We start from the raw sequence: 24,170 nt of genomic DNA, 5'->3' as shown, positions 1-24,170 counted from the left end.
TGCCAGAATGCTAAAGTCTGCGATCAGAATCACATCTCAAGTGTGAACGCAAACATTTCTCCAAGAGCAAATGACATAAACTGATATCCACAACATTTTACAGCTATGTAAAGTGTATTAACTATAGTCTAATTTGTTTCTCTTCTCTAAAGGCATTTTTGGAGAAACATAAAAACACGTTACTAAAATGAAACGTATCTGAGATCTGCTGAGCTTTGAAAGAGGAACCTCTAAGTAGTAAATTTTCCCCTTGTGTTTCATGCTTTTGTGCGCTTTCTTTTGGAGTTTCTGTACGATCACAAATCCGTTCGTCGGCACTTTGTTGTGCAGTCACAGGAGCGTCACATGCAGGGATGTTTTCGTACTTTTCCTTGGCACGGTTCCACAAGAGTGAAGTGTGTTGTTGGATGTTAGAATACTTTCTTTTAAATCCCAGTTTAATGTGCATTGAATTTGAGACATGTAAATGTTCCACATTCCAGTCAAAAAGAGACTGAAGATTGACATTACAGTTTGTGGGAGCAGGTTTATCTGAAATATTTCATGCCTCAACAGTGTTGAAAAGAAGTGGATGATCAGTGTTATTGTTCTTACATCATGTGTTGCATGTTTCAGGCAAAACCCATCTACGGTGGATGGCTGCTCCTGGCACCTGAAGGAACAAACTTTGACAATCCTCTGCACAGATCACGGGTTCGTATGACTGCACGGCTCCTTAAAGCCCAGGAAAAACTGCACCGAGAACATGCCACGGAATATGGATTATAATGCAGCGCTGCACTTTTTACTTAACGAGTTCGTTTTGGCTAAAATGTCTAACAAAAACTATTTTTAGACTCGTTCTAGAATGTGCTGTTTCGTTCAGTTCTGCTGTTCTCACCTGCACTAATAGAGGGAATCTCATGGATGTTGGCAAGAAATGTCCAGGTCATATTTCACCCCAGATTCAAAAGGAACATTTTGGGGGATAAAGAATGCTTCATTTTCTTTTTTTTCTTAAATGTCAAAAGGTGACCTTTCAACACCCGTGTTCTCATTGGGGCCATTTTTAATAGGTCAAAAAGAAACATTTTAGTATCAGATTGCTACTTAATGACTTTTAAATACAATTAAAATAAACAAATAAAATTCTAAAATGTAAAAAAAAAAAAGTTTTAGAAAAAAAAAAATGTCAGATGAAATTATTAAAATGATTTAAGGAAAAAATAACATGAGATTAATAATATGATTATTTTATCATTAATTTATAAATTTGTTAGTAAATTATTTCATTACAATAAATTATGTTTTAATAATTCTAAAATGTGTATATATATAATGGTTATTTTTTACATGCGTGCCATTGGGTCTCCGGGATCGTAATCATAAAAAGTCCAGAACAGTTTTTTATATATATATATATATATATTAGATGACATGCATTATATTTATTTCACCAAAGGACCAGTATTTTTTTTCTTTATTGACGCACATTGTGTGTGAGAAGAGATTGCTGCTTTTCTGTGTGTGTGTGTGTGTGTGTGTGTGTTTGAGGGGGCCGTGGAGTCGCTGACTCACTCTCGGTCTCTCGAGCTGAACTGGTGAGAAACAGCAGGAGAGGGAGTTTGTGGGATGGGAAACAATTCGACAGCAAACAGGAAATCACAGATTGACAAACTAGATGGAAATATGATAAAAATAACTCAAAGCATATGTAGTATATATAAGTATGTAAATGTAGGATGTAGTGGTCAACCAAATGGCTAATGCTGATATCTAAAGAGCTAAAGAGCAGGGTCATATATATATATATATACACCAAATGAGATACCAAATCAGTCGGTCACCGTATCAATCAGGCCACATGATTCTATAAACATTATAATTCATATACAGTGGCACTAAAAAAGTATTTACACACTTGAAATGCTTTCAAGATCTAAAACACCCTCACTTTTCGCTTATGCAATCTTAATTTCTTCTCTTACAGAAATGGCAGAGACGCTTTTTCCTTCTGTATGAACACGGACTCCTGCGTTACGCGCTGGATGACATGGTGAGTGTGTTGTGAGTGTGTGCAACGGCTCTCGCTCCTCATACTGTATACGTGTTGCCATGTTCTGTCTGCAGTCTGTGGGCGGCTCTATGTGGACAGACCTTCAGGGTGTTTATGTTACTGCCTGCCTGGTGTATGTTGTGTGTTTGTATATGCATTGCTTGGTATAATGGCTGAATTCAGTTGTGTCCTCTCTTCTTTGTCTCTGCTTCTTTGCGGTTGCTTCTCTTTCATCTCTCTTTCTCTCGAAGCGAGTGATGGACGACGTATAAAGGGCAGCATAAAGGATAAAAAGCTGTTTGGGATCATTTGCATTCATGTGTGTTTGTGATTGTTATTAAGCACCACTTCAGCCCACACGTGATCATGAGTTCTTTTGTGTGCGCGCTTGTTTTCTGAGTTTTTGTGTGTGTGTCTGGAACTACATGAACCTAAAGTCCATCATTACCGAACGCAGGAAGGCAAGGTTCGACCCGGCCCGGGTGATGATGATCTGTTTGTGTGTGGGTTGGTGAAGCAGCGCTACATCCGTAACACTACCCACAATCCATCTGTGCCCACTTCCCTCCTACACTCAGACATCCAGGAACAGAGACAAATGTACACATTACTCTCGTTCTGTAGAACCGCTCGCAGCAGAGAGAGAAAGAAGGACAAATACGAGAAGTATTTATCAAGGGAGGGATACTGTTCTTGTAGATATAGACTGTATTCTACAACTGACTCAAATGAAATGCGGCTGTGATTGTTAACAACCGTTCAGTTGTTTGTACTGTTTTAAGATTCAGGTCTTGTCTAGTTTTGGGAAAGAAGAATGTGAATGGTGAGCAGGGGCTGTTAAACTCCCCAAAAACACCATAAAAGCATCAAAACATCAGTCCAAATGACTTGTACACGTTATCCCAAATCTAGTGGTATTACTGATTTGTGTGAGGAGCAAGCTGAAACTGAAAGTCTTGCTTGACAACCGTTTACGTGGAAAACATTGGCCTAAACTATAAATAACTCCATTCACTATAAATAACTCCATTTTGGTTCCACAGAAGAACGTCACTGAAAGAGAATACGTAACTGACGACATATTTTTAATTTTTAGGTGAGCTATTACTTTAACCTCACACAAACATGCAGTCAGAGGTATTAATTCAGTAACCGCTCTCACAGATTCAACCATTAATTTATTCGAGTTTGTGAGTCTTTTTGAGTGATTCATGAAGATTTGTAAGAGTTTATAAGAGTCGTTTGTTGGTTGTGCTGCACGTTTTGACAACGCAATAAAGCGTATATGTGACCCTGGACCTCAAAACCAGTCACATGGCCATGGGTCATTTTTTTTTTATTGAGATTTATACGTCATATGAAAGCTGAATAAATAAGTTTTCCATTGATGTATTGTTTGTTAGGATAGGACAATATTTGGCTGAGATACAGCCAACCTGGATACAGAAATCTGGAATCTGAGGATGTAAAAAAATCAAAACATTGAGAAAATCTCCTTTAAAGTTGTTCATTTATGTTGGTGATTGTGCTGCATTCACTCACAAGAATAAATGTTTTATATATTTACGGTAGGAAATTTACTAAATATCTTCATGGAACATGATCTTTACTTAATATCCTAATGATTTTTGGCATAAAAGAAAAATCGATAATTTTCACCCATACAATGTATTGTTGGCTATTGCCACAGATAAACCCGTGTGACTCGTGACTGGTGACGTGATCCAGGGTTGTTGTTATTGTTAAGTGAAACTAAAACAAAAATTATTAAAACTATTCTATCAGATTAATTGAAATTTGAAATAAAAAGCCTTGGCAACTAACTAATAATACATTTAAAGGGATAGTTCACCCAAAAATGAAAATTCTCTCATCATTACTCGCCCTCATGTCGTTCCAATCCCGTCTTTTCGTTCATCTTCAGAACACAGATGAAGATCTTTTTGATGAAATCTGAGTGATTTCTGTCCTTCCATTGACAGATACACAACTACCACTTTGACGCTTCAAAAAGTTCATTAAGAGATCGTAAAACTAATCCGTATGAATTGAGCGGTTTAGTCCAAATCTTCTGAAGAGACACGATCGCTTTATATGATGAACAGAATGAATTTAAGCTTTTAGGGTGAACTGAAATAAAGATTAATTAAAGCTATAAAGAAATATTTAAAGCTGAAATTAAAACGAAAACTGAAAATGTAAAAATAAAAGCTAATTCAAACATTAATAAGCACTATAGTAATATATAAATAATGCTAATATTGCACTGATAGAGTGTTTGTTTTTTGGCCATAGGCGTTTATTTTGCACACAAATGCACTTTAAAAATCCTTTTTAATGCAGATGATTTTGACGTGTGTGTGTGTGTGTGTGTGTGTGTGTGTGTGTGTGTGTGTGTGTGTGTGTGTGTGTGTGTGTGTGTGTGTGTGTGTGTGTGTGTGTGTGTGTGTGTGTGTGTGTGTGTGTGTGTGTGTGTGTGTGTGTGTGTGTGTGTGTGTGTGTGTGTGTGTGTGTGTCATCAGCAGGGTTTTCATTGTATCAGTCCCATCAGAAACAGGTGCTGAAGTGTCGTCTCGTGAGAGGTCAGGATGTCTGGTGTCGACTGGACGCTCTGTGTGTGTGTGTGTGGAGAACGCTTGAACACGTTCTGAGCCTCATGCTGTATTTATAGCTGCTCTTCAACATGCGTTTCCATAACGACCTCTCGAACCCTACAATATAGAATGAAGTATAGCGGTAAATCTCAATAAGCATGTCAAGATCCCCCAACATCAGCAGAAAAATGAGTATAAAGACAATGCCACTTATTACAGACTATTATTCTCATCATCTTTAAGGACGACCTTTTTCTTCTTCGGCAGAGCACAAAAGAATATATTTAGAAAATTTCTCAGTGTTGTTTATTTTTATTTATTTTTATTCCATTCAGCAAAAGTCTGTCGTAGGAAAACTGTCAAACTTTTTTTTTTGCATTATAACAGTTAGTCTATGTGTGTTAGATTTGAGGTTAGTGTTTCATGCTAGTGTAAATGTTAACACTTTACAGTAATAAATCAAGTATTTTCATTGTTCATGTTAACTAATGTAGAGTTAACAAATGGAATCTTATTGTCGAGTTTTACCAAATAACATATGTGCATGTAAAATGTACAGTCTTTCCTGGAAAACACACCCAAAAATATATATATCTTCCTAGAAAGAAAATAGCATCAAACCATTTCATATGTTCTTTAACATGAACATGAAATGGCATTTACTACACAATTTGTAATGTTTAAAAAAATCATGCTTATTTTGTGGCTTCTATATCGTTCGATATCATATAGGCAATGAATTTTGAATGACTTCATGAATTAACCAGCATGTTACATAATTAATTTGAGTGACTGTCCTTCTCTTCTCTCCATCATCCTCTTCCTCTGCTGTTGGACTTACAGCCAGTGGAGAGAGAGAAAGAGAGAGATGTGTAGGAGGAAAGAACAGGAAGATTACAACAGAAGCCTAGCTGCTATTTTCAGACTAGCTGTATCTCTGTATGAATGCATGAGCGTTGATTCGACGGCTGGTTATTGAACATGCACTTGCTGTGGTTCACGACCTCAGTGAATCTGCCCCCGGATGATGACCCGTGGGCCGGGCGAGGGTTAAAGCTGAGCACAGATTCAGCACTCTCTTTGTGTTGTGTAAAACGCTCAGTCAGTCGGGCAGCTTTCCCAGAGGCACCTCTCTAAACACAGCAGAAGAGGAGTTTAACGTGATTTATCATTATTGCAATCTTCCCATTCGCAAATGTGTTTCTTTTTGTAGTTTATCAGCCGTTTAGATCAGGGATTACCAAGCTGGGGGTTGATGAAAAGCTAATAATTCATTATTTTTTTTATTGAACTTGATAACTGTCATTCGTCTTGTTGAGCATTGATCTAACAGTGTAATTCATTAATGCTTTGGAATACAGATCTAAGCTTCACTCAGCAGATTAATGCAGAAGTGAAAAAAATAGAATTTAAAGTTTAATGTAAAACAAATTTTCTGAACTAAACATTTTTATTTTATACAAAATATATATTTTTATCAAATAAATTTGACCCTAAAATTGCTAGAAAATCAAAGCCATAGTGTTAATTACATAATGTAATCAAAGTCTAAGATTAAATATACAGTGCTATGCATAAGTTTAGACACCCATGCTAAAGTTGACTAAAAAGAGGAATAAAAAAATATCTTTTGGAAATTGAACTTAATGCCTTAATTAAAAAAATTAGGAAAAATCCAACCTTTAACCCTTTAAGTGTCACCCCCCTTTTTTTAAATATACATGAAAATGCACATTTCGACTTTAAATGGTTGTAATTAAAGAATGCTTTGGAGTATAGACATAAAATTGGTCTTGTTTTAAAGAAGACATTTGGCAGATTTTGTTGAAGTGAAATAAATTAAGCAAGTGAAACAAAAAAAAAAGTTATAGAAGTTTGAGTGTATGAAAATGTACAATGTAAAAAAATTAATTATTCATATTTTATATAAAATATATATTTTTAAAACCTGGCCGACTCTAAAACTGCTAGAAAATCAAAGCCAAAAATCTGAGTAAGTTGTGTTTCAAATTTTAGGTTGATATCTCAAAAAATGAGCTTTCAGTGAGATTTTGTTTGGGCGCAGTACCAAACATTTTCACTAGGTGACAACCAGACTCCATTACTGCCCATATAAGGGCGCCTCCATTTCCATATGTGTTATTAAAAACATTTTAATATCTTTTTTTCTAAAATAATTGAATGGATGATACCTTTTGACCTCTTGGCATGAAAACAAACTGAGGTTTCAACCATTCTTTCATGATTTTTCATGTTCATTGCTATTTCAAAATAAAGGTCTGAACACGCCTTAGGAATATGAAAATATTTTTGTTGCAAATTGATAAATTACAGCTCCTCTGTAATTTATTTTGAAAATCATTCACCAAATATGAAAACTAGAATTTGTAAGCTTTCAAATGATATATAGTTTGTCAAGATTAGTTTATGTTTGTTATAGGATATTACTGTTTTAAATATGTAATGATTTTGGGCCCACCGGTGGGCCGGTGACACTTAAGGGGTTAAGGACACCAATTTTCTTTGTGAATGAATAATGTATAATTGGCATGGAGTACTTTCCATAAGATCATCTCTCAATGCAAATCAAACCAGCTATTAGGCTAACTGAAATAAAACCATGCCAATCTCTAGGTATGGTGAAGGCTATGTGATGATGTGGGGCTATTTTAATTCCAAAGGCCGAGGGAACTTTATCAGGATGCATAGTATCCTGGATCCATGAAGTAACTGGCCTTTCAAAATAAAAATCTGCCTGCCTCTATGGGAATTTAACATAGGGGTGTCCAGACTTATGCACCCTGTATTTTAAGGAAGAACATTTATTTATTTACGATACATTATTCATTCACAAAGAAAATTGGTGTCCTTAAAGGTTGGATTTTTCCTAATTTTTTTAATTAAGGCATTAAGTTCAATTTCCAAAAGATGATTTTTTTATTCCTCTTTTTAGTCAACTTTAGCATGGGTGTCTAAACTTATGCATAGCACTGTATGTGTATAATATTTGTTATATTACAAATTAACTTATTAAAAAATGGTTTGGCTTAAAAAATGTTTGGGAATCCCTGGTCGTGATAAGGATTTTCTGTTGAAATAAATGTGCGTAGTTCAACATGAAAATAAGTGTCCTGCTATAATCAGTCTGACATGCTATAATTCACCTGAAACTATTAATTAAACTTTTTTTTGTATGATCAATATGATCAAATTTTGTAACTCATTTGTGGACTAAATAGAATATTTAAATGTAAAATTAATTTGTCAAACTGCAGGACCATTTAAGTAAACTGCGAAAACAAAATGGTGAAATGGTGACTTGTTAATGACTTTCCTTTATATGTACATTTTTAATGTAAAATCTAACTAATTTAATAACTTTTATAAGCATAAAGATGTATTGAACTCATACATTTAAACTATTTAGACTTTTAACATTTCCTGCAGGACAAAAATGCTGCAATTATGACTAGTCACCTAAATGCTTTCTCTTATATATTGATATTAATTTTAATCTAATTTTGGTGTTCAGAAAATTGTACATGCAGTTTGTCAACTGTATGCTTTCAAATGTGGTTTCAGGTCTAAAAGGGCACTTTTTTTATTTTTTTTATTTTTTATGTAAGACCAAAATGAGCACAGGTTGTGGATAAACGAGTGCAGTGGTGGTTAGTTTGATGGAACTAGTCTGGAAGTAAATAGATGGCAGAAGTCAAACACAATATTTGAGCTTGAGGAACTTTGATCTGCAAATATGATTCACTGAAAAACAAATCAGTCTGTAATAAAAGCTTGTTTTTGACAGTGCGAGTTGAACGTAGACAGTTAAAATGTAGGCTAAGTTGTGAAGAACAATAAATGAAAATGCTAAATCAGAGCATACTTTACTATATGGAGCAGTTGATCCAACTCTGTAAAATAGAAATCAAGTTACTTACAAAATGTCATGTTACATCTGGTTAGGAGTCAAGTTAAGTTAAGTCAAGTCATCTTTATTTATATAGTGCTTTATGCAAAACAGATTGTGTCAAAGCAGCTTCACAGTAATAAACAGATTGCAAACTTCATCAAATATGGAACAAATTCAGCAATAAGTTCAGAGATGTTGAGGGGGTTATGTTTTCTGGCTTCGAATGAACCCTGCAGGGCTTATTACACGGACTAAACCCCCCACTGGCTTTTAGAAATGGATGATGTCTCTTTTATGGAACTTGAATTTCTCCCATGATGCCTCAGCAGCTTTATCTGCACCTCAGCTGTCATCACTCAGTCGTGTCGGCATCATGTGATCAGAGGTTTTAAAACAAGCAAACTTGTTCAACAGCCGCACCAATGAGGAACACCGTAAACAAGCCATCAAAGGGAAGCTGAAAATGCAACTTTGAAAAAGAAAGGCCTGTTTTTTTAGTGTTGTTGTTCTTCTTTCCAAATTTCTGATGAGTATGTGTGTGTTGCTTGGTCACTGTTTCTGTGTGTGTCAGTCTTTCCCGCTGAAAGAGTTATTGTGTGTGTGTGTGTGTGTGTGTGTGTGTATGTGTGTGTGTGTCAATGCTGGCCTGCACAACAAAGAAGGAATTTTGTGACGAAGTAAAATATCGAGAGATGTTGTGAAAGATGTTGAGAGAGAAACTTGAATGAATGTCAGAGGAGGTTCGTGAGGAAATGACAGAAATACAGGGAGAATGAACCGGTTTGTGGTGTGTATTTGAGTGAGGTCATGTGGCACACGTTTACACACACACACGTTTACTTCACTGTCTAAATGAGGACGTGCCATAGACTTCTGTTGTTTTTATATTACGCAGTTATAATATCCAAACCATAACCCTAAAAGAAAACTTTGAAATAATTTATGTAATTCATTCCTGTACCTTTACTCCATTTGTTAACATTAGTTAACTATATTAGTTAACAATAATTAAAAATATTAATACATGATTAAAATCAAAAGTTGTATCTGTTAATATTATTGGTAACACTGTACAATAAGGTTTCATTAGTTGACTACATTATGAACTAATAATAAACTGCAGTTCTACACCATTTATTAATCTTTAATGTTAATTTCAACATTTACTAATACATTGTTTAAGAAACAGTTGTATTTGTTAACATTAGTTAATGTACTGTGAACTAACATGAACAAACAGCTGAAACTAATGTTAACAAAGATGAACAAATACAGTAACAAATGTAGTGCTCATGGTTAGTTCATGTTAGTTAATAAATACATTAACTAATGTAAACAAATGAAACCTTATATCGTAAAGTGTTACTATTTTATTAGAGCAAACATGAACTTACAATGAACATTCATTTTTTTTAAACTAATGTTTTCAAAGATGAATAAATACTGTCACAAATGCATTGCTCAGTGTTAGTTAATGCTTTTGTGACCTTATTATGAAGTGCTACCATCATTCCTCAGTCTAAAGCTGAGACACACACACATCTTGTCTGACTTGGTAAGTTCCACATGGAGGTTTTGTTGGTGATTTGTTTTTTTTTGTACACATGATCCTTCTTCAGAAATCATTCTAATATGCAGATTTTCTCAAGAAACATTTCTTATTATTATCAATGTTCAAAACAGTTGTGCTGCTTAATATTGAAATGTTGATGAAGCTACTTATGTGTGTGTGTGTGTTTCAGGCCAGCACTCTTCCACAGGGCACCATAAACCTGAATCAGTGTGTGGATGTTGTGGACGGTGAGAGCCGGACGGGTCAGAAACACTCACTGTGCATCTGCACACCGGAGAAAGACCATTACATACGTGCTGAGAGCAAAGAGATCATACATGGGTGAGTTACACACACACACACACACACACACACACACACACACACACACACAGATGAAGAATGAGCGTTAATTCATATCTCACAGTTGATCTTAACACATATTGACAACTGTCTGATGTTAACACGTTACTTTAATGATGATTAAAAATGTAAATTTACCATCCCACATCAAATTGTTTTCATTTTCATTAACGCATGCACGCTCACTTCATGATCTGTTTGAGGTTTAATTGTGACTTTGATGCATTTAATCATTAACATTTACTGATTTAGTCCAAAATAACTTACAAAAGGAGAACATCACAAGCAATTTGTCATAGAGCCAGAAGTGCTGTAAGGACTCGCTACTTTGAAGGATAAAAATGCATTCATTTGTATTCATTTATAAGACTTGCAGATAAGAATATAACAGCCAAATATATTATTTCTGGTGATAAACACCTGATAACCATATTGGTCAGCAGGAGATGTCAACGCTAACATGAAACTAATAAAGACCGTTTTTATTTTATAAATGTGTTGCAATGGCACGATCTTAACTGAAAGGACAATTTGTGTGCATCCTCATTGTTCATCTGGTAAAGCTTGATATGGATTTGGTTTTAGACATGAATAAGTGAAGGAATGACTAAAGTGATCACTCACTGATAGTAATTTAGTAAAATATGTAATAAATAATATTGCTGTTTTGAAATAATTCCCAAACTCTGTATATGTGTTCAGGTGGCAGGAGGCGCTGATGGTGTTCCCTCGAACCAACAAACAAAACCAGAAGAAGAAACGGAAAGTGGAAACGCCAACTCCACAGGTATATATACACACACACACACACACACACACACACACACACACGCGCGCACACGCACACACACACACACACACACACACACACACACCATCTTGAGAGATTTTAAAAGGAGTATTTCACCCGAAAATGGATCATTTGCTTATGTTAATAGTTTAAATAAGCTATCTTAAAGATTTTAAATCTATTAATTCTTAAATATTTTATTCTTTTTTTTAAATATATTTTATATATTTTGATTTTGTATTTATATTTTAAACACATAACATATATTTATATTTTGTATATTCTTACATATTTTATAAACAAATATAGCTGAGTTTAGGATTGTTTGTTCTAGAAATATTTAATGATTTTTTATATATATATAAGTTTTTTTTTTTTTTTGGAACAAACATATTTGTATATAAAAAATATTTTAAATAAAATGTTTTTGTAAATATTTTATGTATTTAATTTTTTATATTTTTAAATAGTTTTTAGAACAAATCTCAGCCATTTTCTCAAACTCTATTTTATCTTTTGTTTTTTGCTTATTTATTTTATTGCTCAGTCCTGTAATTAATAGAATAATGGAATGTTTTAAATGGACTGTGTTTGTATTGTTAGGGTTCATTTACTTTGCTCTGACCTCCTGACCTGTGTTTTGTCAGACTGCTGCTCTTCATACAGCTCGATGTTCCCAGCAGAACATAAATGGGTTTATTGTAAGTCCAGAACCAGCACGATCCGACCAATCAGAGCACAGCACTGGAATCTGATCAATACATGAATTATGGGTGTTTTTGGAGTTCATACGATTGTAAGGAACATGAACCGTGTCATTATTTATCCAGTAAATAATTCTCGTGTGTGTGTGTGTGTGCTTCCGCTGGGATGCTGGGTGGCTCACACACAGGCGTGTGTGTGTGTGTGTTTGGTTTCATGCAGAAAAATACGCTGAGTGATTTTATGATTTAATCAAAAAGGTATTACTGGGCGGTCAGGTGGAAACAGGAAAGACACAGACGTTAATCTGCGAGTGTGTGTTTAGTGTGGGGTGTGGTGCTGAGCGTAAATCAGTGTGTGTATGAAATCATGGCACAATAGCTCATTTGTTATCAGCCTGCAAGTTTAGACAGTTACATTCGTGTGTCTATCTGTCTGCACACACACACATACACACAGGTGTTTTCAACATCAAAGAGCTCTTTGTTCTTGACTAGGGGTTAGTTAAATATTATGCTTGTCTGAATGTTTCTCTTTTTCTGTGTTCAGGAACCAGGCCCTGCGAAGGTGACGGTCACCAGTACCAGCAGCAGCAGCAGTTTGGTGTGTCTTCCCAGCACTATAGCTCACGCTGAGCGAGTGCCGCCCACCCGGGCCACCCTGTGGCAGGAGGGAACATGGAGTCGGGCCACTTTACCAACAAGCTGCAGCGCCGGCAGCCTGAGTCAACTGGGTACCAGCACACAAACAATTCAATTGAAACTAACAAAAACAAGGTTATGACATGCTCTTGTGAACCTGGGTGTCAATAATTAGCTGATGAAATGTTGAAATGGCTTGTTTCCACAAAAACACATTTTAAATTTTGAGTTTAGAAATATTCCGTACACAAGTATGCATGTGCAAACAAACACCTTGCACACCTAATCTTATCTGTTTTGATCATCATTCTGAATCCGATCCTGAAAAAGTCTTTGACAAAAAAAGGCAATTTTCTCAGCTTTTTGTTCAAAATGTTGCTTTTTTTATTAAACTTTCACAGACCTTTACCTTGACTGTTCCAAGCTGGTGGAATGACCTTGCCTAACACGACCCGAGTCTTTAACCATTTTCAAGAAACTTTTTTATCAACACTTGACCCATTAATATTAACACTTACTATTCTTTATAAAAAAGTGTTTTTTTAAAAGTTGTTGTTGTTTAAAAGCAGAGCCTCTGCTCTTTCTTGTTGAATTTTTATTTTTATTTTTAATAATTGTATAACAGCAGAATTCATAGTGAAGAACTACAACATTCTGCAAAATAAATTCCTACCAATCAAGGAAGCTAATCTCGCCAAAGGAACTCTTTAACGTCCGCCCATAAAGCACTGTCTCCTTGTGCTCTCAAATCACTTAAATATTTGTATCAGGGGTATTTCCTCCGAGGAGGCAAAGAGGCAGTGCATCTTTAAAAAATTGGATGAGAATATAATCCACAGTACAAAAATAAAACAGTGCAAATGTTACGAAATATGAATATTACGAAAGCATGTTTAAATCACTCAACCCTGTCCAGCAGCGACACCAGCAGTTAAAGTTATGGCTTCTTAAAAAAATTGGAAAAATGAATGGGAAAAATAATTCTGGAGCCAAGACCTCTTAAAAGTTGGGCGGACACCGTGTTACTCTATTGTGGTGGTGAGTTTTGGTACAAATGCCTCTCAGAACATCATAGCAACAGTGAGTTTCTGTCAAATTTTCTTCATTAAAATCTAGAGAAATATTTACTCTTGACTTACGAGGTCTATCCCACTGCCACGGTTCACGATTACCGTCATGTTCAGTACATGTGATTTATAATATTGAATGACATCTCCAGGAATCATTATTTATTTTGGTCTTAGAAGAAAGATGTCCACTTCACACATAATAAAGTCACTGGACCTCCAATTTCAGGCAAAATGAAAAGAACATTTAAATGCGTAGGTTCACTTACTCACAAAAACCACAGTCACTATAATTTCTGACCAAATGCTACAGTGATTGTTACCTTAATAAAACTGTGGTAACTTGGTGTTAGTCACCACTGTCATTAAAAACAAGATTGAACAAAATGACGGATTCTCAAAGCGTCTAACTCTGTTTGAAAGAGATCCCAGATTAATTTAGTATGATTTTACAGTAGTAACTAGGTATTTTGGCAGCTGTAATGTTACCATGGTACATTTTTGTTAGGGTACTGACTGTGATTTTTCTGTCTTTCTCACGCTCAGATTCGGGAAACTTGAGTGCTGGTCGTAAGCCACGGGTGGAGAGCGGATATTTTTCGCTGGAAAAACCCAAAAATGAAGAAGATGAAGGACAACAGCATCAATGCCAGCAGGAGCGAGAGCCACTACCGCAACAACAGCCGCCTCTGCTTTCTTCCTCCTCCACACCACCCTCCTCTTCCTCACGCTCCAGGTATCTCTCATTTGTTCCTGAGCTCTTCAGCTCTCCAGTCAGCTCACACACGTCACACAACCCACACACTGCTACTAACACACAGATTCCCGGTGATGTGCGCATTACATGTAACGCCCGCTCTCACCAACACAACACACAAAGACTTAGCAAATCAGAGGAGCATCTTTCAGTGGACGCCCCATCGCTGGAGTTCCCATCCTCGACGGATGCCAATCTCTGTCCCCTTCCCAGCCCAGACACGCTCTCCAGTCCAAACTCACACACATGCCACGCAAACATCCTCCCGTCATCCCTGTCCTCTTCTCAGAGCTCTTTGGACTCAGAGCAGAGTCCGGAGAGCCGTGTGGGCAGGGCGGGTCGAGGCGGGCAGGGTTACGCCGCCCTGGCAGATGTGCCGCGGGCACGGAGACTCAGTCATCGGGAAGCGTACCGACCCACTCAGAAACGGCAGGAGCTGCGAGCACGCGCGAGGAGCCCGGGCCGGGAGGAAGTGGAACGACTGTTCGGACGTGAACGAAGGTGATGAGTGATACACACACAAAAGCTCTGTTTCAAACCCATGTGACGCAGCTATCTCCTTAGACAGCATTTACGCGGAGGTGATAACATTTTATGTTTCAACGCTTGGAAGGTTTGTGTTCTCGAGCCACCAGGCACTGTTGTCGTGCGAATGAGAGGGCCGGAGCGCATTGAGTGGTTTCTGTTAGAACGGTGTCGAGTAAGCGGTTATGTAAGTTTATAACTAATGATCTTTGCGACGGAAGTGAGTCAATCAAAACTAACCTCGAGTATGAGCTCCATATTCTCACTCTATCATACTATATGAGCCATAAAAGCCTGATGTATCAAATATGATACTCAACAAAAATCACATTGCAATTTTTTTTTTTGTCTAAAAAATTTAATAAACTGTTCCTTTTTTTTTTTTTTTACAAATTGATTTTTCAAACTATTATTTTATATGTAAGGCTTTACAGGGTTAATATTAGCAAATAATATTATTAATATTAACAAACAATATTATATTGCGATTTAATATTATCAAAAATGTACATAGTATAAAATAAATAATAATAAAGAAACAAATGAACAAATAGGCTAATATTATTTAAAAAGATAATAGCATAGCCTACACAAATACTTGATTTTTAATGTACTTTTTTAAATTTAATTTAAAGGTTCCGTCAGTCTTTTTTTTTTTTTTTTTTTTTTTTTTTTTTGAAGTGGCTTGAATGCAGCCTCACTTAAAGGAGAACTCCGGTCAATTTTAACATTGAGCTCATTTTTTTGTACATTTGGAGTGCTGTCAATACAGAGAACAACGACAAAAATTGGTGTTGCCTACACCGAGTTATTCTATTTTTAAAATTTGCACCCTGTTGACTTCAATGGGGCAAGTACTAAACCTACTTTTAGGCTCTTAACATCCTTGATGTGTCGTTACAAGTGCACAGAAAATGTGAGTGATTCCTTCTGAGTGAACACGAGTGGATCTGACTGCAGTAGATGTGAAAGATATGTATAAAAATGATGTTATTTAAGCCAGCGCAAATACCTGTGTTTACATCCTGTTTTCGGTTGAAGTCCAAAGTAGTCGATTGCCGAGTTCACGCGCGTGATCATAGGTAACTAAACCTGCGCGTGAACTCGGCAATCGACTACTTTGGACTGAAATTAATGAAATTAAAATTGACCGGAGTTCTCCTTTAATAGCAAACGTTTTCAGTCACTGATGTCATTGTAGAAATGTTGTTCTATTTGTTCCACAACCAGCTACTGAGATATACAATTATTCGTATTCATCTGGTCATGTGATCTCCGGCCCCATATTGGTACTGTTTGAAATAGATTTTATGTGCTTATGATGCCTAAAAATGCTGTCTACTAGGTAGGTATGTCACTAGAGTTTGTACCAGAGCCAATGACACACACACACATTCTAGTTAAATGTACATCCATTTAAATCACAGAAATGAAGACATTCATGTTTTATAGCCACATTATGCTTTACAGGTTATATTCTGATCGTAATTGAGCAGATACTCAGTTCTGTACAGGGAACTGCAGATACGCAGCTACTTCCCCTGCAGTATAAACACAATCTGCTCGCTCAGACCCAGCCAACACGCCTGCTGTGTTTACGTCTCAGAGCGAGCGTGGAGGTTATATCTCCACCTGCTGGAGCCGGCAGGAAAAACCAGCCGGTTATCGGTCAATGACACTCAGGATGAACAAGTTCAGAGACTGAGACGCAGGGAGGATGCGCTGCTATCTGTCAGAGCTACTGCTGTGCCTTTAGCACTTAGAATCATGACATTCATCTCATTCTTGCAGCTTTAGCGCCACCTAGTGAACACTGTGTAGAACTGAACTTCCAATCTAATCTCTCTTCCATTTTGTTGAAATCTCAAGGCAGAACTGAACGCTGTATCTGTTCAGTTCTGTATCTGTGATTTAAAATGTTTCTTTATTTCTGCTCTGTTCTCCTTTCATTTCAGTTTTTTCTTTCTCTCGTGCTTTTTATGTCTTTTTGCTTTTTTATTTGATCTGTTTCTCCTCTTTTTCAGGCAGTCTTCTGAAACTCTGCACTTCCTGCCCTGCGCCACGCCCTGCCACGCCCTCTGACACACCCACTGCTTACTTTCATTCCACCTGCTGGGGCCAAATTATCACACACACACACACACACACACACACACACACACACACACACACACATACACATCTCAGAATCAAAGACAAAAGCCTTTTTCACACCGCAAGCAGCGCATATTTATTTCGGAAAACAGATTAACAGTGAATTCAGACTGCCCAACTATGCACACAGACGATTTAGTTTATAGCCTCACATTGAGGTTCGAGTTTCATTTTGCTTAGATGATTGGAATTTAAAGGTTCACTAATATTTTTGCTAAAATGGCTTGAATGCAGCCTCACTCGATAGCAAACGTTTTCAGTTACTGATGCTATGGCAGTATGTAACTTTTTGTATGTAAATACAAAAATTATTTGTATTCATCTGGTCATGTGATCTCCGCCCCCAATGAGGTTCCATTATTAACCCACGTATATGCAATACTGTATATAAAATATATATTTTTATATAAATTAGAATAAATATGTCTGTTATTAAAGGAAATGCTAAATGTGGTACCCGAGAATGCATCAGAAATGCTGTCAATGAGAAAGCATAGTGCACGTATGCTGCTGCTTCAGTTCGGTGTGAAACGGGCGTAAAAGATTAATTATTCCTACTAACACATGGGTGTACACTGGGACAAAGACTGACCGCTGACTGGGGTTCTGCTCATGGCTGGTGTCCTGTGTCTGTCCCTCTGCTCTGCCATCTGCTCGTATAAGACATCTAAAATTCATCTTGTTAAACAAATACTACAAATTAATGACATGCTAACATCCCAGACTCTCTCTGTTGAGAAAAGCCTTGCAGTTTCAAACACTAAAATCTTCCTAAAGGTAATTTTGCTGAGGGACTTAAGCTTCTCTGTGTTAGCTAGCTCCTTAATCACAAATGTAATGGCAATACATGCCAAAAGTTGCTACATTATAAATAAAAAGTGATTTTTCACCACTAATTATAATAATCACATTACACTGGCTTTAAGAACAGGAATCTGTTTTATAATACAAAGTCATTCTGAGGCAATGTCACAGCTTTAATGTCAATGAGAAACAATTTCCTTTCCATTGTTTGAGACATTGTTATGACAGTGTTCGGGTCATTTATGGGGTCAGTTTCAGATGACTGACCAGTAATGAACAGAGGAAGTGATTTTTCATTTTATTTCACAAAAATATGCTCCGGCATCCTTCCTCTGTAGATGTAAACATCCTGCAGTGCTGTAGGTAGAAACAGTGAAATGTGTTTATTTATTAATGCATTTATTAGTTTATTATGCATCGCATTTAACTCTGTTTGGTTTATGATTTAACCCATTATTTTAGACAAATCTCAGAGTCCGAAAAAAGGTATGAGAAGATCTGTGATGAAAGGGAAGCATCTGATTATGCCATATATTCCTTTGTTTCTGTTCTGACCTCTGTGTGTGTTTTGCAGCAGACGTTCACAGGTCATCGAGAGATTTGAGTGTCATGACACTGTCAACACTCCAGAACAAATGGACACGACGAATTCTTTAACAGAACCCGCCCCTTCTTACTCTAAAACAGCCAATCAGAGAGCAGGACGCAATGAGAAACGGCTCTCCAACCAGAAACAGGTGCTCATTTAACATGGTGTTTAATTAATTATACAAGGGTGTATAATACATTTTTTGTAGTAAAAACTGTTTTGCATCTGTTGAAAATAGTGTGAAATGATTGGACTAAACATTTTTGCTATTGTTCAGTAAGTTGCTGAGTGTCGTAACAGCAATAAGCCAGTTCAATCTGGATCATCCAATCAGATTTCAGAATCAGAACTGTCTGTTTTATAATGACATTTCAGGGAGGCCTGGTAGCAGTATTTTGATAAAATCATCAGTAATGTTTCTTTGAATTAATGATTTTTTTTAATTTCTTTCTTAAACTGTTGCAGGATTTCTCATTGGATTCGGCTAAAGACCGGACGGATGAGGTTTATTCACTAGCTGGTTACCGAAGGGCCAAAAGTCTGGACCGCAGAACCACAGAGACACTCATGACTGTAAGACCACATAAATAACACACATTTTTTGATTACGGAATTGGTAATGTATTAAATCAAATAGTGTTGGTAGTAATTTAATGGTTATTAAACACAAACAGAGGTAGAAAGTTTTAGGTTTTTAGTTTTTTTTTATTATAAAAAAAAAAGAACTTTATGTTGGCTAATATTAAGTCATGACTGAATTTTATTTATTGTATATTTTTTTAGATATTTTAATTAAATAAAATGTAAAAAATAAACATTATTGTACATTTTTGCGAATATAGATGTTGAAATGTTTCATTTCAAATGTTATCACGTCATTCAGTAAAATCGGCATTAATCAAGTGTTTCTCTGATTCAAAATGTGTAATTTTAGTTAGAAATGTTATATTGTCCATAAATAGCATCATTTAATGGGACTATATGTACGAATTTTCATTTATTAATCGCTTTTTTATTGCCACTATGTGAACGGCTTGTAACGAAACTTTAAAAAAGAGACTTTCTCCGACTTCCAAACTTGTCTATGATTTTTTGTTTGTGAAAAATCAAAAGGATTTGACTTTTACACTCGCTGCTGAGAGGCTCTCTTCCGTTCAATGACACATGCTTACATAATGTTCAGGATAATGCCGTGAGAGCCATTCTGCACTGTAATGTCTGTGTGTCATGCGAAGAGATTAATTCAAACTATAGCCTCACATAGCCTAGCCTCAATTTTAATTACCTCATCTGTCAACATAAATTTTTCTGAATTCTACATATTATAATTGCATTGTAAGTGTTTCAAAAGGGACCTTTAAAGACTGATGTGCATGACCAAAGACTTAACCCTCTTCTGAACTCTGAACAACTTTCCTTTTCTTTGTCGCTCATTAAGATGCAAGACTATGACTGTTTGATTCTCACAATAGTTAACTTTCACTTTGTCGGTTAGAATTATATTGCGTTACATGCAAAATCGAATATAAACCATATAAACTAAAGTGTGTTTAGAAAATCTACTTATATAATCAATTACTCTTAAGAACACAGCATGTTTATGTCTAAGGGGCTGCTAGGCTCTAAGAGTGTGTGTGTGTTTCAGCTGTTAGTACTGCGTTCATGCAAACCCAACCCAGAACCACTTCATCACCCGTGATTATAAATAGCATTCACTCAGAGCGTTAGGACCAGAGACACATGCCCAAACACACACATGCACACACGAGAACACAGATTCATGTTCATACACACAGAAAGACGGCATGTGAGTCAGAAGCGTGTGAAGAACAGGTCACAGATGAAACTCAACAAGACTAAGGTACTGTGAATGGTGAACTACCAAACATCTGGTGGGTGTGATCTTCACCGGACTAGATCTGCTCAATACTGCAGCTTTAGATACTATGGGAGAGGGTTTGTATTATTATTGGTTGTGTAATTTTAGGTTGAAGATTAGTTTGTTTATGGCTTTGTGAGGTACCACTGCCTGTTCAAATCTTGCAGTTTCTGACTTATGACTTATGGTGATGGTTTTATGATGCATAAGTAATTTTTAGGACTTTTTACGCACTTTTTAAACTTAAACTTAAAATAAAAAATAATATATTTGTCTTTTCTATATTGTTGTATTTAAATTAACATTGATATTAACATATTTAATAGATACATTGTTATATTAGTGTGTTTGTTTCTGAAGTCTTAACTGTTGATGTCTTGATTGCATGTAAAGTACTTTAAAACAGCATTTAAAAAAATCATGAATTGTTAACAAATGTCTCACTGACAAAAAATAGCAAACAATATTATTGAGAACAACAGGGACAAGCCACTTTTTCCGATGGCCTGGGTTGCAAAAAATATATTTGCATTTGACTTTATCTATAGGCATATAAATTGTTAGTTCATTTTCTCTGTAGGCGAGATGCATTTTATTTTAAGGAAAAAAGTATTTAAAAATCCTAGAAAATAAGGTAGAAGACTAATAACTAGAAGTCAATGGGATTCATTCATGAAACACAGGTTAATGTAAATCATTTATAAATCCATTTTTGAGTGAATTTTAGTTTGTGGTCGTGAAAACTTGATTAAGGTTTATTAACAATTTGCTGTTCCTGTTAATGTTTGAAGTTGATACATTTTATGTTTTGTTCTCATCTCTTTTCAGCCGGACCTGCTGAACTTTAAGAAAGGATGGATGACCAAACTGTACGAAGATGGATTGGTGAGTCTAAAATGAACCAGTGAAAGTCTTAAACGGCTTGTCTGAATGTTTAAGGTGGAGATTATTCAGAAGGTTTGTTCTGCTTCTGTCTCTCTCGGTGTCTCAGTGGAAGAAGCACTGGTTTGTTCTGACCGATCAGAGCCTGAGGTTCTACCGTGACTCCATCGCTGAGGAGGTGAGTGTTTTCATCAGCGATTAAAACGCCACTGTTAACTAACTTAACAACGTCCCTCGTGTTCCTCAGGCTGCTGATCTGGACGGAGAGATCGATCTGTCCTCATGCTACGATGTGACCGAATTCCCAGTTCAGAGGAACTATGGCTTCCAAATCCTCGTGAGTGATGTTATTTTATTGTTTTGGTTGTATTTTACCCCTATAAAGACTGTGGTGTTGTAGGGCTGGGCGGTATGAATATACACTCTTAAAAAAATAAAGGTTCCAAAAGTAAAGCCTTAGAGGTTTTTGGTTCCCCAAAGAAGCTTTCAGTGAACCGTTCTTAAAAGAACCATTTTGAAGAACCTTTTTCCACTATAAAGAACCTTTTGTGGAATGGATTAAAGGTTCTTCATGGAACCATCGATGCCAATAAAGAACCTTTTTTTTTAATGAGTGTACCAGTGATGTACACTATAGAAGTTTGGGTTTGGAATAATTCAGATTTATTTAAATGTTTTTTGTTTTTTATAACAAGTCTCTTCTGCTCACCAATGCTGCATTTATTTGATGAAAAATACAATAAAAACAGTAAAATTGTGAAATATTATACAGCACAACTGATAATAATAAGAAATGTTTCTTGTAATAATAATAAGAAATCAGCATATTAGAATTATTTCTGAAGGATCATGTGACACTGAAGACTGGAGTAATGATGCTGAAATTAGATGATGCTGGATTAAATTACATTTTAAAATATACTCAAATAGAAAACATTTATTTTAAATTGCTGTAATATTTTGTAATGTTACTGTTTTGTTGATCAAAGTTGATCAAATAAATGGAGCCTTAGTGAGCATAACACTCTTCTTTCAAAAACATTAAAAAATCTTTATTCCAAACATATATTAGTGTATATACCATTTGTTTATGTATATACCAAAACTGCTCAATGATCTAATGGTCCTTGCACACTGAGTCCGTCCGTAAAAAATAAATACGACCTTGCGTTGTCAATCACGTTTACACACTGCCTCCAAAACCTTCATCTGTCATAAAAAGACTTTTTTCGCATCCGTAGCAAGCATTTTTAGAGGTGTTTTGACAATTCAGAGCCACCGAATGACTAATATGAAAAAACGCATACACAAATTTCAGACTCGGTGAACCTTAACTCGTACTTTTTTGGTGATGCCGTCCATCCCTGCGCTCTTGAGTTATTGATGCTAGACAAATATGTTACTAGGATTGCAGTGGTATGTTTTCACACCTAAATAAAGCCCTGGTGATGTTATCTGTAACCCTAACGCTGTTCCTCACTAAGCATTGTTTCATCTCTAATGTCACCTGATCCGTCAGCAGCTGTGACATCATCACTTCCCTCTAAAATAACACCCCACAGGTCCAATGCCACACTTCAGACGTTTGTCTAATGCTCTTTTTTTTTTTCACTAAAGGGCAAATAGATTTTTTAAATTTATTTTTATCGTTTTTTTTTTCCGGATATTCACTTCAATTTGCAAATAAGCAATTTCATCTGGTGGATGCAAAAATGGCCATAAAAACGACAAATATAATGATAAAGTTTTAATTTATAAATGTTTAATTTACATGCTCCTGTGTTTTATTAATAAAGCTGTTGAGATGTACTTGATATTGTGTTGTTCGTCTCGTTGGCGAATGATAGGTTCCTTGGTGGTGTTTTTAAAGTTATTTTAGAGATGTCAGATATAGCAGAAAGCGTTGGCCGCCTCTGTGTACAGACGTACAGCGGGGCGTCAGTGTCAAGAAATGAATAACAACTGTAAATATAACTTCAGCCTGCTATCTTTATGCCTTGGATAGAGAATGCCACGGATAAACTAACGTAATACTAAACTCCCATCTTAAACTCCTCTTGCCGTCTGATCTGTCAGATTCTAGTTTTCACTAGATGTATATCATAAACTTTTATTCCAGTATGTGATTGGACCATTTCTTGTGGTATAATCTTGTTACTGAGAGAAAGATGCCAGACTGTGACATCCTTTCATTCAGTTCTTTTGTGAATTTTCAAGTTTCCCACAGAAATATCAAGGAATTTTAAAATTGTGATATCTAGGCCTATAAAAATATATTTGCTCAGATAATATTAATCTTATATTATAAATATTAATATTAATAATTTTTATAGCTATGATCTGCTCTGAAATATTTATATTTATTTATTATATTGTTATATTTAATATATAATATTATAATATAAATATAATAATTTACATTTTATTATATTTTATTGGATCTAAAATATTTAGAGCTGAAAAAATTATCAAGAAATTCTTATTTGTTTGAGAGTGGTAAAAAAAATAGTACAAGATAACCTTTGAATTAGTTTTTTTAAGTTAACTTTTTTACTATATATATATATATATATATATTTAAAAAAATGCATATATAAATAACAGTCGTTCAGTAATCATGACTGTAAAAGTTATTGAAACTCATTGGATTTACAATATAATCTGTGGCGCTTATAGTCGAATTGAACAGCAATGTCAGAAGTGAACAGAAATAGTCTGTTTTAGTTCAGCTGTCATGCATCAGATCAGTCGACTCAGTGTCCTTGTCTTCCTCTCAGAGTAAAGAAGGGGCATTCACACTGTCTGCCATGACCTCTGGGATACGTAGAAACTGGATCCAGGCCATTCTGAAGAACATGCGGCCCACCGTCGCTCCTGATGTCACACGGTGAGCTTCCACATCATGTTTAGTTTGAAAAGTATGGAA

The 24,170-nt window shown here is 35.8% G+C and overlaps 1 protein-coding gene across 7 annotated transcripts in view; it reads left to right on the top strand.

Annotated features, from left to right (window-relative positions):
- Nucleotides 1-24,170, top strand: part of LOC307153337 (myosin phosphatase Rho interacting protein) — a 48,958-nt gene that overhangs the window by 6,202 nt on the left and 18,586 nt on the right. For 3 of the 7 annotated variants that reach the window (XM_079862721.1, XM_079862719.1, XM_079862720.1), the window contains exons 2-14: nt 616-693; nt 1,970-2,035; nt 10,282-10,433; nt 11,157-11,241; nt 11,892-11,945; nt 12,496-12,679; nt 14,201-14,912; nt 18,472-18,631; nt 18,949-19,056; nt 21,191-21,247; nt 21,354-21,422; nt 21,492-21,581; nt 24,022-24,131. In XM_079862721.1, coding sequence (XP_079718847.1) covers nt 616-693; nt 1,970-2,035; nt 10,282-10,433; nt 11,157-11,241; nt 11,892-11,945; nt 12,496-12,679; nt 14,201-14,912; nt 18,472-18,631; nt 18,949-19,056; nt 21,191-21,247; nt 21,354-21,422; nt 21,492-21,581; nt 24,022-24,131 — 1,925 coding nt within the window. Of the gene's footprint in view, nt 1-615; nt 694-1,969; nt 2,036-10,281; nt 10,434-11,156; nt 11,242-11,891; nt 11,946-12,495; nt 12,680-14,200; nt 14,913-18,468; nt 18,632-18,948; nt 19,057-21,190; nt 21,248-21,353; nt 21,423-21,491; nt 21,582-24,021; nt 24,132-24,170 lie in introns of all 7 variants that reach the window. The other 4 variants (XM_079862724.1, XM_079862723.1, XM_079862725.1 and 1 more) reach the window with 4 other exon arrangements.

This window comes from Squalius cephalus, assembly GCF_949319135.1.
Source record: "Squalius cephalus genome assembly, chromosome: 25".
Lineage (NCBI taxonomy): Eukaryota > Metazoa > Chordata > Actinopteri > Cypriniformes > Leuciscidae > Squalius > Squalius cephalus.
Note: the sequence above shows the minus strand (reverse complement) of the source record. Positions and strands in the feature narration are given on the sequence as shown.